Source organism: Ranitomeya imitator, chromosome 4 (assembly GCF_032444005.1).
Source record: "Ranitomeya imitator isolate aRanImi1 chromosome 4, aRanImi1.pri, whole genome shotgun sequence".
In the NCBI taxonomy this organism is placed as follows: Eukaryota; Metazoa; Chordata; class Amphibia; order Anura; family Dendrobatidae; genus Ranitomeya; species Ranitomeya imitator.
In genome coordinates, this window is record NC_091285.1 from 537,344,687 (window position 1) to 537,360,452 (window position 15,766).

The 15,766-nt window shown below is 48.8% G+C and overlaps 1 protein-coding gene across 2 annotated transcripts in view; it reads right to left on the reverse strand.

The window, feature by feature from the left end:
* Positions 1-15,766, reverse strand: part of ACAN (aggrecan) — a 172,598-nt gene that overhangs the window by 63,088 nt on the left and 93,744 nt on the right. For both annotated transcript variants that reach the window (XM_069766230.1, XM_069766228.1), the window contains exon 10: positions 12,457-12,750. In XM_069766230.1, the coding sequence (XP_069622331.1) occupies positions 12,457-12,750 (294 nt within the window). The remainder of the gene's footprint in view (positions 1-12,456; positions 12,751-15,766) is intronic.

The window sequence follows — 15,766 nt, forward strand, 5'->3', positions numbered from 1 at the left end:
GGGCCTTGGGGTCCACCACCTGGTTCCAGCACGTCAGCTGGTTCCGGGCCGAGCCTTTGGCTTAGGTGCCTCCTCCTGGGTATCCGAGTTCCGCCAACGTCAGGCGGTCCTTGGTAGTGCTTTTAAGCAAGGGCACCTACAGCTTAGTAACCGGGTTCCAGCACCGTCAGCTGGTCCTCGGTCGTGCCATTGGCTCTTGCACACTGGGGCAACGCATCTGGGTTCCAGCACCGCCAGCTGGTTCTCGGCAGTGTTTTTGTCACAGGTACTCCCTCGTGCCAAACCTGGTTTCAGCACCGTCAGCTGTTTCCGGGTAGTGTCAAGCTCACTGAGACGCCTATGCTTGCCCCGTCGTGGTGCGGTCGGGTTAGCCAACTCCAGGGTGCCTCCAGTTTAGGAGCTTCCTATGTGGGCTGCGTGAACTGGTAGTCAAGGCTGGTTCTGTAGTGCCAGTAGGCCCAGCTCCCCCTGTAGGACTGTTGGGGTTCGGTAACTGCGGCTGCCTCGCGGCCTAGCTGTTCTCTCCTCTCCTGTGGGCCTTGGGGTCCACCACCTGGTTCCAGCACCGTCAGCTGGTTCCGGGCCGAGCCTTTGGCTTAGGTGCCTCCTCCTCGGTATCCGAGTTCCGCCAACATCAGGCGGTCCTTGGTAGTGCTTTTAAGCGCGGGCACCTACAGCTTAGTAACCGGGTTCCAGCACCGTCAGCTGGTCCTCGGTCGTGCCATTGGCTCTTGCACACTGGGGCAACGCATCTGGGTTCCAGCACCGCCAGCTGGTTCTCGGCAGTGTTTTTGTCACAGGTACTCCCTCGTGCCAAACCTGGTTCCAGCACCGTCAGCTGTTTCCGGGTAGTGTCAAGCTCACTGAGACGCCTATGCTTGCCCCGTCGTGGTGCGGTCGGGTTAGCCAACTCCAGGGTGCCTCCAGTTTAGGAGCTTCCTATGTGGGCTGCGTGAACTGGTAGTCAAGGCTGGTTCTGTAGTGCCAGTAGGCCCAGCTCCCCCTGTAGGACTGTTGGGGTTCGGTAACTGCGGCTGCCTCGCGGCCTAGCTGTTCTCTCCTCTCCTGTGGGCCTTGGGGTCCACCACCTGGTTCCAGCACCGTCAGCTGGTTCCAGGCCGAGCCTTTGGCTTAGGTGCCTCCTCCTGGGTATCCGAGTTCCGCCAACGTCAGGCGGTCCTTGGTAGTGCTTTTAAGCGTGGGCACCTACAGCTTAGTAACCGGGTTCCAGCACCATCAACTGGTCCTCGGTCGTGCCATTGGCTCTTGCACACTGGGGCAACGCATCCGGGTTCCAGCACCGCCAGCTGGTTCTCGGCAGTGTTTTTGTCACAGGTACTCCCTCGTGCCAAACCTGGTTCCAGCACCGTCAGCTGTTTCCGGGTAGTGTCAAGCTCACTGAGATGCCTATGCTTGCCCCGTCGTGGTGCGGTCGGGTTAGCCAACTCCAGGGTGCCTTCAGTTTAGGAGCTTCCTATGTGGGCTGCGTGAACTGGTAGTCAAGGCTGGTTCTGTAGTGCCAGTAGGCCCAGCTCCCCCTGTAGGACTGTTGGGGTTCGGTAACTGCGGCTGCCTCGCGGCCTAGCTGTTCTCTCCTCTCCTGTGGGCTTTTGGGTCCACCACCTGGTTCCAGCACCGTCAGCTGGTTCCGGGCCGAGCCTTTGGCTTAGGTGCCTCCTCCTGGGTATCCGAGTTCCGCCAACGTCAGGCGGTCCTTGGTAGTGCTTTTAAGCGCGGGCACCTACAGCTTAGTAACCGGGTTCCAGCACCGTCAGCTGGTCCTCGGTCGTGCCATTGGCTCTTGCACACTGGGGCAACGCATCTGGGTTCCAGCACCGCCAGCTGGTTCTCGGCAGTGTTTTTGTCACAGGTACTCCCTCGTGCCAAACCTGGTTCCAGCACCGTCAGCTGTTTCCGGGTAGTGTCAAGCTCACTGAGACGCCTATGCTTGCCCCGTCGTGGTGCGGTCGGGTTAGCCAACTCCAGGGTGCCTCCAGTTTAGGAGCTTCCTATGTGGGCTGCGTGAACTGGTAGTCAAGGCTGGTTCTGTAGTGCCAGTAGGCCCAGCTCCCCCTGTAGGACTGTTGGGGTTCGGTAACTGCGGCTGCCTCGCGGCCTAGCTGTTCTTTCCTCTCCTGTGGGCCTTGGGGTCCACCACCTGGTTCCAGCACCGTCAGCTGGTTCCAGGCCGAGCCTTTGGCTTAGGTGCCTCCTCATGGGTATCCGAGTTCCGCCAACGTCAGGCGGTCCTTGGTAGTGCTTTTAAGCGCGGGCACCTACAGCTTAGTAACCGGGTTCCAGCACCGTCAGCTGGTCCTCGGTCGTGCCATTGGCTCTTGCACACTGGGGCAACGCATCTGGGTTCCAGCACCGCCAGCTGGTTCTCGGCAGTGTTTTTGTCACAGGTACTCCCTCGTGCCAAACCTGGTTCCAGCACCGTCAGCTGTTTCCGGGTAGTATCAAGCTCACTGAGACGCCTATGCTTGCCCCGTCGTGGTGCGGTCGGGTTAGCCAACTCCAGGGTGCCTCCAGTTTAGGAGCTTCCTATGTGGGCTGCGTGAACTGGTAGTCAAGGCTGGTTCTGTAGTGCCAGTAGGCCCAGCTCCCCCTGTAGGACTGTTGGGGTTCGGTAACTGCGGCTGCCTCGCGGCCTAGCTGTTCTCTCCTCTCCTGTGGGCCTTGGGGTCCACCACCTGGTTCCAGCACCGTCAGCTGGTTCCGGGCCGAGCCTTTGGCTTAGGTGCCTCCTCCTGGGTATCCGAGTTCCGCCAACGTCAGGCGGTCCTTGGTAGTGCTTTTAAGCGCGGGCACCTACAGCTTAGTAACCGGGTTCCAGCACCATCAGCTGGTCCTCGGTCGTGCCATTGGCTCTTGCACACTGGGGCAACGCATCTGGGTTCCAGCACCGCCAGCTGGTTCTCGGCAGTGTTTTTGTCACAGGTACTCCCTCGTGCCAAACCTGGTTCCAGCACCGTCAGCTGTTTCCGGGTAGTGTCAAGCTCACTGAGACGCCTATGCTTGCCCCGTCGTGGTGCGGTCGGGTTAGCCAACTCCAGGGTGCCTCCAGTTTAGGAGCTTCCTATGTGGGCTGCGTGAACTGGTAGTCAAGGCTGGTTCTGTAGTGCCAGTAGGCCCAGCTCCCCCTGTAGGACTGTTGGGGTTCGGTAACTGCGGCTGCCTCGCGGCCTAGCTGTTCTCTCCTCTCTTGTGGGCCTTGGGGTCCACCACCTGGTTCCAGCACGTCAGCTGGTTCCGGGCCGAGCCTTTGGCTTAGGTGCCTCCTCCTGGGTATCCGAGTTCCGCCAACGTCAGGCGGTCCTTGGTAGTGCTTTTAAGCAAGGGCACCTACAGCTTAGTAACCGGGTTCCAGCACCGTCAGCTGGTCCTCGGTCGTGCCATTGGCTCTTGCACACTGGGGCAACGCATCTGGGTTCCAGCACCGCCAGCTGGTTCTCGGCAGTGTTTTTGTCACAGGTACTCCCTCGTGCCAAACCTGGTTTCAGCACCGTCAGCTGTTTCCGGGTAGTGTCAAGCTCACTGAGACGCCTATGCTTGCCCCGTCGTGGTGCGGTCGGGTTAGCCAACTCCAGGGTGCCTCCAGTTTAGGAGCTTCCGATGTGGGCTGCGTGAACTGGTAGTCAAGGCTGGTTCTGTAGTGCCAGTAGGCCCAGCTCCCCCTGTAGGACTGTTGGGGTTCGGTAACTGCGGCTGCCTCGCGGCCTAGCTGTTCTCTCCTCTCCTGTGGGCCTTGGGGTCCACCACCTGGTTCCAGCACCGTCAGCTGGTTCCGGGCCGAGCCTTTGGCTTAGGTGCCTCCTCCTGGGTATCCGAGTTCCGCCAACGTCAGGCGGTCCTTGGTAGTGCTTTTAAGCGCGGGCACCTACAGCTTAGTAACCGGGTTCCAGCACCGTCAGCTGGTCCTCGGTCGTGCCATTGGCTCTTGCACACTGGGGCAACGCATCTGGGTTCCAGCACCGCCAGCTGGTTCTCGGCAGTGTTTTTGTCACAGGTACTCCCTCGTGCCAAACCTGGTTCCAGCACCGTCAGCTGTTTCCGGGTAGTGTCAAGCTCACTGAGACGCCTATGCTTGCCCCGTCGTGGTGCGGTCGGGTTAGCCAACTCCAGGGTGCCTCCAGTTTAGGAGCTTCCTATGTGGGCTGCGTGAACTGGTAGTCAAGGCTGGTTCTGTAGTGCCAGTAGGCCCAGCTCCCCCTGTAGGACTGTTGGGGTTCGGTAACTGCGGCTGCCTCGCGGCCTAGCTGTTCTCTCCTCTCTTGTGGGCCTTGGGGTCCACCACCTGGTTCCAGCACGTCAGCTGGTTCCGGGCCGAGCCTTTGGCTTAGGTGCCTCCTCCTGGGTATCCGAGTTCCGCCAACGTCAGGCGGTCCTTGGTAGTGCTTTTAAGCAAGGGCACCTACAGCTTAGTAACCGGGTTCCAGCACCGTCAGCTGGTCCTCGGTCGTGCCATTGGCTCTTGCACACTGGGGCAACGCATCTGGGTTCCAGCACCGCCAGCTGGTTCTCGGCAGTGTTTTTGTCACAGGTACTCCCTCGTGCCAAACCTGGTTTCAGCACCGTCAGCTGTTTCCGGGTAGTGTCAAGCTCACTGAGACGCCTATGCTTGCCCCGTCATGGTGCGGTCGGGTTAGCCAACTCCAGGGTGCCTCCAGTTTAGGAGCTTCCTATGTGGGCTGCGTGAACTGGTAGTCAAGGCTGGTTCTGTAGTGCCAGTAGGCCCAGCTCCCCCTGTAGGACTGTTGGGGTTTGGTAACTGCGGCTGCCTCGCGGCCTAGCTGTTCTCTCCTCTCCTGTGGGCCTTCGGGTCCACCACCTGGTTCCAGCACCGTCAGCTGGTTCTCGGCAGTGTTTTTGTCACAGGTACTCCCTCGTGCCAAACCTGGTTCCAGCACCGTCAGCTGTTTCCGGGTAGTGTCAAGCTCACTGAGACGCCTATGCTTGCCCCGTCGTGGTGCGGTCGGGTTAGCCAACTCCAGGGTGCCTCCAGTTTAGGAGCTTCCTATGTGGGCTGCGTGAACTGGTAGTCAAGGCTGGTTCTGTAGTGCCAGTAGGCCCAGCTCCCCCTGTAGGACTGTTGGGGTTCGGTAACTGCGGCTGCCTCGCGGCCTAGCTGTTCTCTCCTCTCTTGTGGGCCTTGGGGTCCACCACCTGGTTCCAGCACGTCAGCTGGTTCCGGGCCGAGCCTTTGGCTTAGGTGCCTCCTCCTGGGTATCCGAGTTCCGCCAACGTCAGGCGGTCCTTGGTAGTGCTTTTAAGCAAGGGCACCTACAGCTTAGTAACCGGGTTCCAGCACCGTCAGCTGGTCCTCGGTCGTGCCATTGGCTCTTGCACACTGGGGCAACGCATCTGGGTTCCAGCACCGCCAGCTGGTTCTCGGCAGTGTTTTTGTCACAGGTACTCCCTCGTGCCAAACCTGGTTTCAGCACCGTCAGCTGTTTCCGGGTAGTGTCAAGCTCACTGAGACGCCTATGCTTGCCCCGTCGTGGTGCGGTCGGGTTAGCCAACTCCAGGGTGCCTCCAGTTTAGGAGCTTCCTATGTGGGCTGTGTGAACTGGTAGTCAAGGCTGGTTCTGTAGTGCCAGTAGGCCCAGCTCCCCCTGTAGGACTGTTGGGGTTTGGTAACTGCGGCTGCCTCGCGGCCTAGCTGTTCTCTCCTCTCCTGTGGGCCTTCGGGTCCACCACCTGGTTCCAGCACCGTCAGCTGGTTCTCGGCAGTGTCTTTTGCTCTTGTACCTTCTGCTCCCCATCCTGGTTCCAGTACCGTCAGCTGGTTCCGGGCAGAGCCTTTGGCTTAGGTGCCTCCTTCTGGGTATCCAAGTTCCACCAACGTCAGGTGGTCCTTGGTAGTGCTTTCAGGCACGGGTACCTTCTGCTTAGTAACCGGGTTCCAGTAACGTCAGCTGGTCCTCGGTAGTTCCATTGGCTCTTGGACCCTCGGCTACCCATCCGGGTTCCAGTACCGTCAGCTGGTTCTCGGCAGTGTCTTTTGCTCTTGTACCTTCTGCTCCCCATCCAGGTTCCAGTACCGTCAGCTGGTTCCGGGCAGAGCCTTTGGCTTAGGTGCCTCCTTCTGGGTATCCGAGTTCCGCCAACGTCAGGCGGTCCTTGTTAGTGCTTTTTGGCACGGGTACCTCCTGCTTAGTAACCGGGTTCCAGTAACGTCAGCTGGTCCTCGGTAGTTCCATAGGCTCTTGAACCTTCGGGTAGCCATCCGAGTTCCAGTTCCATCATCAGGTTCTTGGCATTTTCTCAGCCTTCTTGTACCTTCTGCTACATTTCCAAGTTGAAGACCCTAAAGTTGACGACCCGGAAGACCACCCCGATGACGACGACGACGACAACCCGGAAGACCACCCCGATGACGACGATGACGACGACGGCGGAGACGACGACGGCGGAGTTGACGACACTGGAGACGACGACATGGAAGACCGAGAAGCAGAAGAACAAGAGGCTGCAGAACAAAGAGCAGAAGAACATTAAGCATAACACTTAATATCAGAGCAAAAGATATTATCTCAATTATATGCAGAAGAAGACTAAGCAGTGTATGGGGGTGAGTCCGTTCCTCCTCGTGGTGCCCCTGGATAAAGCCTGATGCTGCAGGCCAAACTGAACGCGGACAAATGTAACTTTTGTGACTGGCAGAACGGAAGGTGTAATCTTCCAACTTTTATAGATAACAACTACAGGAATGCCTGTCACAAATGAGAATATGATGAAGAAGTAGAATAGGAAGAATAATACAGTTGAATAAAATGAATATGTAGACTAGGAAGAATAATAATAGTTGAATAAAATGAATATGAAGAATGTAATAAAAAAAAAAAAAAAAAAAGGTAAAGGATGAAGAAGAAGATGAATAAGGTGAAGAAGAAGTTGATGTCAAAGATGCTGATGATGATGAAGATGAAAGTGTGGGAAAAGTAAAAAAAAAAAGAAGGGGAAGGTCGTTGAATAGTGAAACATCAATATCTGACAAAATAAAAAAAATATTTACATAGTCAATATCTTTGTCACTCCGAACGTCTTTAAAAAAACAAAAAAAAAAAACATGCTATTCTATTTGATTGGGCTAAACCTCTATGACTTTAATGTCTCCGCCACCTCCCCAAATACATCCTGCATTATTCTTAGTTGTTTTCCTTCATGTAGAATGAACCTACAAGGCAAGAAAGGGTTTATTTTAATTCCGATATTTTGGTCCCATTGACTTGCATTGGGATCGGGTATCGGTATCGGCGATATCCGATATTTTTTGAATATCGGCCGATCCTATCCGATACCGATACTTTCCGATATCGGAAGGTATCGCTCAACACTTATTATGATGCAATCATCCCTCATAAAATCTAATACAGCCCCCCATAGAATATAATACAGCCCACCTCCCCATAAAATATAATGTAGCCCCCATAGAATATAATGCAGCCCCCCATAGTATATAAGACAGCCTCCCCCATAGAATATAATGTAGCCCCGAATAGAATAGAATACAGCCCACCTCTCCATAGAATATAATGAATGCAGCCCCATCAAAGATTATGATGCAATCATCCCTCATAAAATCTAATACAGCCCCCCATAGAATATAATACAGCCCACCTCCCCATAATATATAATGTAGCCCCCATAGAATATAATGCAGCCCCCCATAGTATATAAGACAGCCTCCCCCGTAGAATATAATATACCCCCCCATAGTATATAACACAGCCTCCCCATAGAATATAATATACCCCCCATAGTATATATCAAAGCCTGCATAGTATATAGCACAACCCGCGTAGTATATTGCACAGGCCACGTAGTAGTATACAGCACAGCCCGCGTGGTAGTATACAGCACTGCCCGCGTAGTAGTATACAGCACAGCCCACATAGTAGTATACAGCACAGCCCGCATAGTAGTATACAGCACAGCCCACACAGTATTATACAGCACAGCCCAGAGAGTAGTATATACAGCACAGCCCACACAGTAGTATATACAGCATAGCCCACACAGTAGTATATACAGCACAGCCCACACAGTAATATATTCAGCACAGCCCACACAGTAGAATATACAGCACAGCCCACAGAGTAGTATATACAGCCCAGCCCACACAGTATTATATACAGCACAGCCCACACAGTAGTATATACAGCACAGCCCAGAGTAGTATATACAGCACAGCCCACACAGGAGTATATACAGCACAGCCCACACAGTAGTATATACAGCACAGCCCACACAGTAATATATACAGCACAGCCCACACAGTAGTATATACAGCACAGCCCACACAGTAATATATACAGCCCAGCCCACAGAGTAGTATATACAGCACAGCCCACACAGTAGTATATACAGCACAGCCCACCCAGTAGTATATACAGCACAGCCCAGAGTAGTATATACAGCACAGCCCACACAGGAGTATATACAGCACAGCCCACACAGTAGTATATACAGCACAGCCCACACAGTAATATATACAGCACAGCCCACACAGTAGTATATACAGCACAGCCCACAGAGTAGTATATACAGCACAGCCCACACAACTGTAACTGAGGCAATGACAGACTAGCACAGCCCACATCTCATCTCTCCTTCCCCCCGATAATGGCCCCACAGTCCAGTAAAAAAAAAAAACACTCTCCTCACCTCTCCTCTTGCCCGCGCTGCTCCCTGCTCCTGTCTCGGCGGCTGCAGTCTGCCTGGGACACAGCAGGTGCGCGATGATATGATGTATCTCCATAGAATATAATATACTCCCCATAGTATATACAGTATCAAAGCCTGCATAGTATATAGCACAACCCGCATAGTATATAGCACAGGCCGCGTAGTAGTATACAGCACAGCCCGCATAGTATACAGCACAGCTCGCGTAGTAGTTTACAGCACTGCCCGCGTAGTAGTATACAGCACAGCCCGCGTAGTAGTATACAGCACAGCCCACACAGTATTATACAGCACAGCCCAGAGAGTAGTATATACAGCACAGCCCACACAGTAATATATACAGCACAGCCCACACAGTAGTATATACAGCACAGTCCACACAGTAGTATATACAGCACAGCCCACAGAGTAGTATATACAGCACAGCCCACACAACTGTAACTGAGGCAATGACAGACTAGCACAGCCCACATCTCATCTCTCCTTCCCCCCGATAATGGCCCCACAGTCCAGTAAAAAAAAAACCACTCTCCTCACCTCTCCTCTTGCCCGCGCTGCTCCTGTCTCGGCAGCTGCAGTCTGCCTGGGACACAGCAGGTGCGCGATTATATGATGTAATCGTGCACACGCAGTGTCAGAGGCAGAGCGGGGAATGATGGGAGAGGGAGCGTCAGCAGACGCTCTCTCCTCCATCACTGCATTCTACTGTACCGGCATCATAGACGCCGGTATAGTTGAATGCGGCGGCGGCACTGGCGGGGGGAGGGGGGAAGAGTGCAGCGGCCCACTACTGGCACCAGTCCTTCTGGTATTTGCCAGAAGTGCCCGATGGCCAGTCCGGCCCTGGTTGTATTCCATATTTCTATGCACACATTAGGTGTGGATTTTAATTGTGTATGCATTAATCTATTGCAAATGCAGCAGGGCCCAGTTCTTATCGTCTTTCTGAGCTTTTATAAGAGGTCCGTCAAGTTTAACATCACTTTTAATTACAAATATAGTGTAGAATACATCTCTATTAATGTCATAAAAAACTGCAAAATTTAAACAAAATCACAATAAATTTCTTATAATTGAATCTTGATGGTGACAAGATCAATTTAGCATTTGTATGAAGGATAATGGCTTCCATTATAAATGAGACCATGACGCAGATGTGAACAAGGGCTTACATGTTCTGTAGTGTGTTTCTGGCATGTAGCATGACTCTTCATGTTTGTACAACTATAATTATTTACCCTTGTCACTACTTGGTAATGATCTTTGCCTGTTCTTCCTTTGAATGTGTCTCAGTCTTCAAATCTTTTTTCTCATTTTCCAATAATAGGTAATGTTGATGAAGAGTCTAAGGACATTTCCATTTTAGGTAAAACTACTAGTTTACTAGTAACCAGTGGTAATCCATGATCACATTTTTCACTAAGTGGGTTTAACCATCATATTACAATCACAAATTAAAGATGGACCTTGAGGAAGACGCTTCATGCGTCGATATGCGTGGGTCTCACATTGCGCTAGTCTGTCCTCTTATCCGCTTAGGTGACGCTGTTTGATGGTGGGGTGGTAAGACCCTGGGTCTTTAGGCCTCTGGGTGCAGTGCACTCTGTGACTTTTATTTAGGTTTCCCACACTTTGGTAGAGACTAGGATATTTCCATCCATGTGCATGAGCATTGGTTTCATAAGCTTGCATGCTATATGTGTTCCTATTAGGGGTTTATATTATTGTCTTTATACATCGATGTGCTTGCTATGTGGACAATTAGTATGCGATTTGGAGACTGTATTTTTTGGAATCCCCTATAGATGTAGGAGGACCCAGCATGTCTTTACCCACACCATTTTTCATGTGGTCATGTTTTGAGTAAAGCATCTATAAAGGCGGTATAGACTATGCAATGTTTTTTGAGCACTTAACTCGTATATTGTATGGACCTTCATCTCCCATTGTTGTTTACGGGAGTTTTTAACTGTTTTTAAATTTCCATTTGTCTTTGTGTGGTGTTGTATACAATAATGAAAATATGTTATATTTTTGTACCTACACTATTGGTGTGGTGATCACATTTGTATGATGCTGGTTCTTTTCTTTATGTATTGCCAATCACAAATTAAAGGCAATCTGTTAGTTGGTTCAATCCTCCTAAGCCATCTATATGTGCATGTAGGTAATAAGAAACTGAATAAAAGGATGTCTTGTTTTCTGTGATCCGATGTCTTAATCCAGAGAAATTCACATTTTCTTATATGTAAATGAGCTGTTAAGATCTATGGGCCGGACATAGTTCTTCCTGAGAAACTGATCTCCCTGAGAATCTGAATCCAGAGTTTAGGAGGGTTGATCCTTTTAACAGATGCTCTTTAATACTAACAAAACTCTATGTACTGTATCTAGTAGCTATATATTCTACCTACCCTACCCTACCCTTCTCAATCTATACACTTGGCCTGGGACAACTCATAAAGTCTCATGGTTTCAAGAACCATCTTTATGCTGATGACACTCAGATCTACCTTTCTTGCCCAGATGTCATCTCGCTGCTGTCCAGAATCCCGGAGTGTCTATCACCTACAGTATATCTTCCTTCTTCTCCTCTCGCTTCCTCAAACTCAATGTGGACAAATCTGAACTCATCATCTTCCCTCCATCCCATAGATCTTCCTTACCTGACCTATCTATCGCAATTAACGACATCATGCTTTCCCCCATACCGGAAGTCCACTGCCTCGGAGTAACCTTTGACTCTGCCCTGTCCTTCAAACCGCACATTGAAGCTCTGTCCACCTCCTGTCGCCTCCAGCTCAGAAATATCTCCAGAATCCGTCCTTTCCTCAACCATCAATCTACTAAAATGCTTGTGCATGCCCTCATCATCTCCCGCCTTGACTACTGCAACATCCTTTTCTGTGGCCTCCCTGGTAACACCCTTGCACCTCTCCACTCCACCCTTAACTCTGCTGCCCGACTAATTCATCTCTCTCTTCGCTACTCCTCCGCTTCCCCCTCTGCAAATCTCTTCACTGGACCCATTCCCTCAGCGTATCCAGTTCAAATTACTAATACTGACCTACAAAGCCATCCATAACCTGTCTCCTCCATATATCTCTGAACTAATCTCCCAATATCTTCCCTCACGTAATCTCCGGTCCTCCCAAGACCTCCTTCTCTCCTCCACACTTATTCGCTCCTCACCCAACCGCCTCCAAGACTTCTCTAGAATATCTACCACCCTCTGGAATTCTTTGCCCCAACACCTCCGACTATCAACCACATTCGGATCCTTCAGATGGAACCTGAAAACCCATCTCTTCAGGAAAGCCTTCAGCCTGCACTGATCCCGCTGCCTCCTCATCACTACCAGAGATACCGCCTCACCAACACCGGAGCTCCTGCAACCCTCATCCTATTGTCTCCTTCCCCATAATCCTGTAGAATGTAAGCCTGCAAGGACAGGGTCCTCTTCCCTCTGTATCAGTCTGTCATTGTTAGTTTGTTTACTGTAAATGATATATGTAACTTGTATGTAACCCCTTCTCAAGTACAGCACCATGGAATCAATGGTGCTATATAAATAAATAATAATAATATAGCCCACAAAACATTACTTTTTAGGAAGCATGCAGCATTCATAAGAATTGCCAGCAACTACTATAGTATGGGACTTAGCAAGTATCTTTAATTTTCGTTCATAAAAAAACTTAGCTTCTTTTTACAAATACATGTTGTTTGATAGGGATATTGTGAATGTTATTGGCAAATAATTACCTCTGAAACAGAAGGCATGGTGTTTTGACAGAGGATCAGGAAATCCGGTCTGATTGTCATGTACATAGACTGTGCGAACTCCAGGATTATCCCCTCCACAAACTTTACGTGCTTTCACAATAGGGTAACGGACACTGCCATCAGATAACCAGCCTGCTCTGCACTTGTCAAATCCCAATCTCCAGGCTGCATAAAGTTGTCCAGTGGAAGCTAGTGTTGCATTCTTACTCTTGCAAAATTCAGCTGCTTCTTGCAAAGTGAACTGATCGGGTCGAGTTATAAAAAACACTTCACCTGCAAACAAGGAAAAAAAAACATTTAAAATTAGAACTTTATTAATCAATATAAAATATATTTTTGCATTTAGGCCATTACATGGATGTGCTATATTACTACCGATCACTGGGTAAATGAATCCATCTTGAATTCCTTATTGTAGCCTAATGTATACAATTTAATGCACAATTTAAAAAAAAAGATTTTTGTCTCATTTTGTATCCCAGTTCGGCCATAAAACTTTTTGGGTTGTCTGTAATTTTTGACTGATTTATTTTAAACTATAAAAACCCAAAATGTATATCTTACCAGCCAGTATGTTCACAAATTGATACACAAAACCTATTTTTACATATGAGTCTTTTTTCTTTAATCTTCTGGATTGGTTCCCAAACCTGTTTCTGATACTATTTCAGTCATTTTCATTGGATTGCATTGATTATCCTCCCACATGTCCTTTATATTTAGCATAAAATTAATTTCAGCACTCAGTGTGCCTCGGATATCCATATTTGCCTTAAACAAATTTGTATTATTAAAGAGGTTGTCCAGTTTTGTTGTGCGCACACTGCACATTGTCAGGATTCTTCAGTGTCACTGCTGACACTGGACAGTACCCCAAGTTCTGAATTTGCACACATCCTGCCACATTCCAAGTATATGTGCTCGGCCTTACTCAGTTCATTTACATTGAGCAAGGCTGAGCACATCTAGCCAGCACATGACCGCATGTATGCAAATCACAAAAATGAGGTCACTTGACTGTCCGGTCTTGGCAGCAACACTATATAATTCTTACAGAGTGTGGTAAGCATGCTGTAAGGATTCAGTAGCCTGCAGTGACTGTAGACTTTCACCACAAGACTGGGCAACACATTTAACGCACATCATGGGCTTTATCACTGGCTTTTTGTAAGGGAAATATGGTAAAATTCTTCCATGACACCATATTTATTGTGTGTTTCATATACACTCAACATTCAAATTGCAACATCAAGGAAAAGTCGTGGAATTATGAAGCTCACAGGAATTTTAGATATGTTGTTAATGATATGAAAATGAAAAAAATGGATACATATCAAAACTTCTTGATTCATTTGGTATCTAGAATAAGCACCATGTGCAGAAATACATGTACTGTACTTATACGCGCTGGCATGATATCTGAGAGGTTATTTGCCTGAGAAATGTTCTGTCATATTGAATGCATTTGGGGAAATCATCAAGATCCCCTGCTGGCAGCTCCTTTTGCAATTGCGTACTGATGACAGTCCTGATGTACTTGATGGGAGACAAGTCCAGAGATGCTGCAGGCCATGGTAGCACATGTAGGCCACACAGGCTGCAAACAGTAGCATGAGCAACATGTGGTCTAGTGTTGCTGTGTTAAAAAATAGCTCTTGGAACACTTGAGAAATGACTGTACAGCTGGTTATGCAACCAAATCAATGTAACGCCAAGCTAAGAGTGTACCTGAAATGAAGACAAGACGGGTCTGAAAACCATACTTTATTCCACCTCACACCTTAATCCCAGGAATAGGACTGGTGTGACATTCCTACATGAAGACCTCGTCAAGATGTTACTCATGTGATCTTGTCAGATTCGAAGAATGGCGCATAATGATCCATTCTTTACTGTAAGCAAAATTAGATATCATATATCAAGCCTGGGGCATCAAACAGGATCTGCACATACCATCAGAAGGCATTTGTGCAACATTGGGTTATGAGCCAAAAGTCCAGCTACAGGTGTTCCGTTGACCTCACACCATCGCTTGACATGGTGCAGAGAAAAATGTCAATGGGGCTGCAATACAGGTTTCTCATTTTATCTTGGATGCAAAGATAATCAGGGATTGGTTTGGAAACCATGTGGGCACCGTCATGAAGAGATCTTAATGAGGTAATATGAAAGTGACCCAAGAGCCATTTTTCAGCATGACAACATGGTCTGTATTTCTCCCATGGTACTGGGAGTAGACTGCATGGTCTAATTGTGCTAACATCATCTGCAGCCTCTCTGGATTTGTCTCCCACTGAGCACATAATTGTAATCATTTGTCAGCCATTGCAAAGGGTGCTGCCAGCAATGGATCTAATGATTTGCCAAGTACATTTTGGCCAAGGTGACAAAAGTTCCTCAGACAAACATTGATTTGCTCATCGGTAGCGCGTCAAGGAGCGTACGTGCATGTATGTGTTGTGCTCATCTTTGGTATTGAAAAAATTGAGATGTTTTGATTTCTTTTTTCAATTTTCATCATTTGCATTGAATTAACATGTTTTTCAGTCCTGTAACTCAAAGGGAAGTAAGAATGATGTGTCTTTCATCAGCTTTACTAAGTGTCCTTGGCAGACCACTGCATCTATGGTCTTTGATTTTGCCCATTTATTGGTGTTTTTTCAAATTATAATGACCAGGACATCTTGAAATTCTAGTCTGTTCCGTTTTGAAATATGTGTGATAGACCTTGATGATGCCACTATCTTGTGTGTTGACGCTGTGCTCAGTCTTGCCATGGTGTATGACCTGCGGCCTGAAACTGTCTTCTACAACCTCACCTATATAGCAGAGTATGGTTGTTCCTCACCCAGCTGAAGCTTCCTGCACAATTACATATTTTAATTATGTTGTTTAACCTTGCATATGAAAACAATGACCAATATCACCTGCATGGTGTATTGTATTTGTTTACTCAATTATTACAATTTGAGAGTCCTCAGTGGTTGATACCTTTTAATGTCTACCTGAAAAGATGGTAACAAATTGCAAGCTTTCGAGACTACCAGGGTCTCTGAGTAGTCTTGAAAGCTTGCAATTTGTTGCCATCTTTTCAGTTAGACATTAAAAGGTATCAACCACTGAGGACTCTCAATTCTAAATATTTTTCTATCTACTGGCTAACACGGTACAAATATATATTTGTTTACTCATATACCATGCTATATTCTTACAAAATCTCTGACTTTGTGCAAATAATCCAAGAAGAACAGATGCTGTTTTGAAGGCAAAGGGAGTCACACTAAATCTA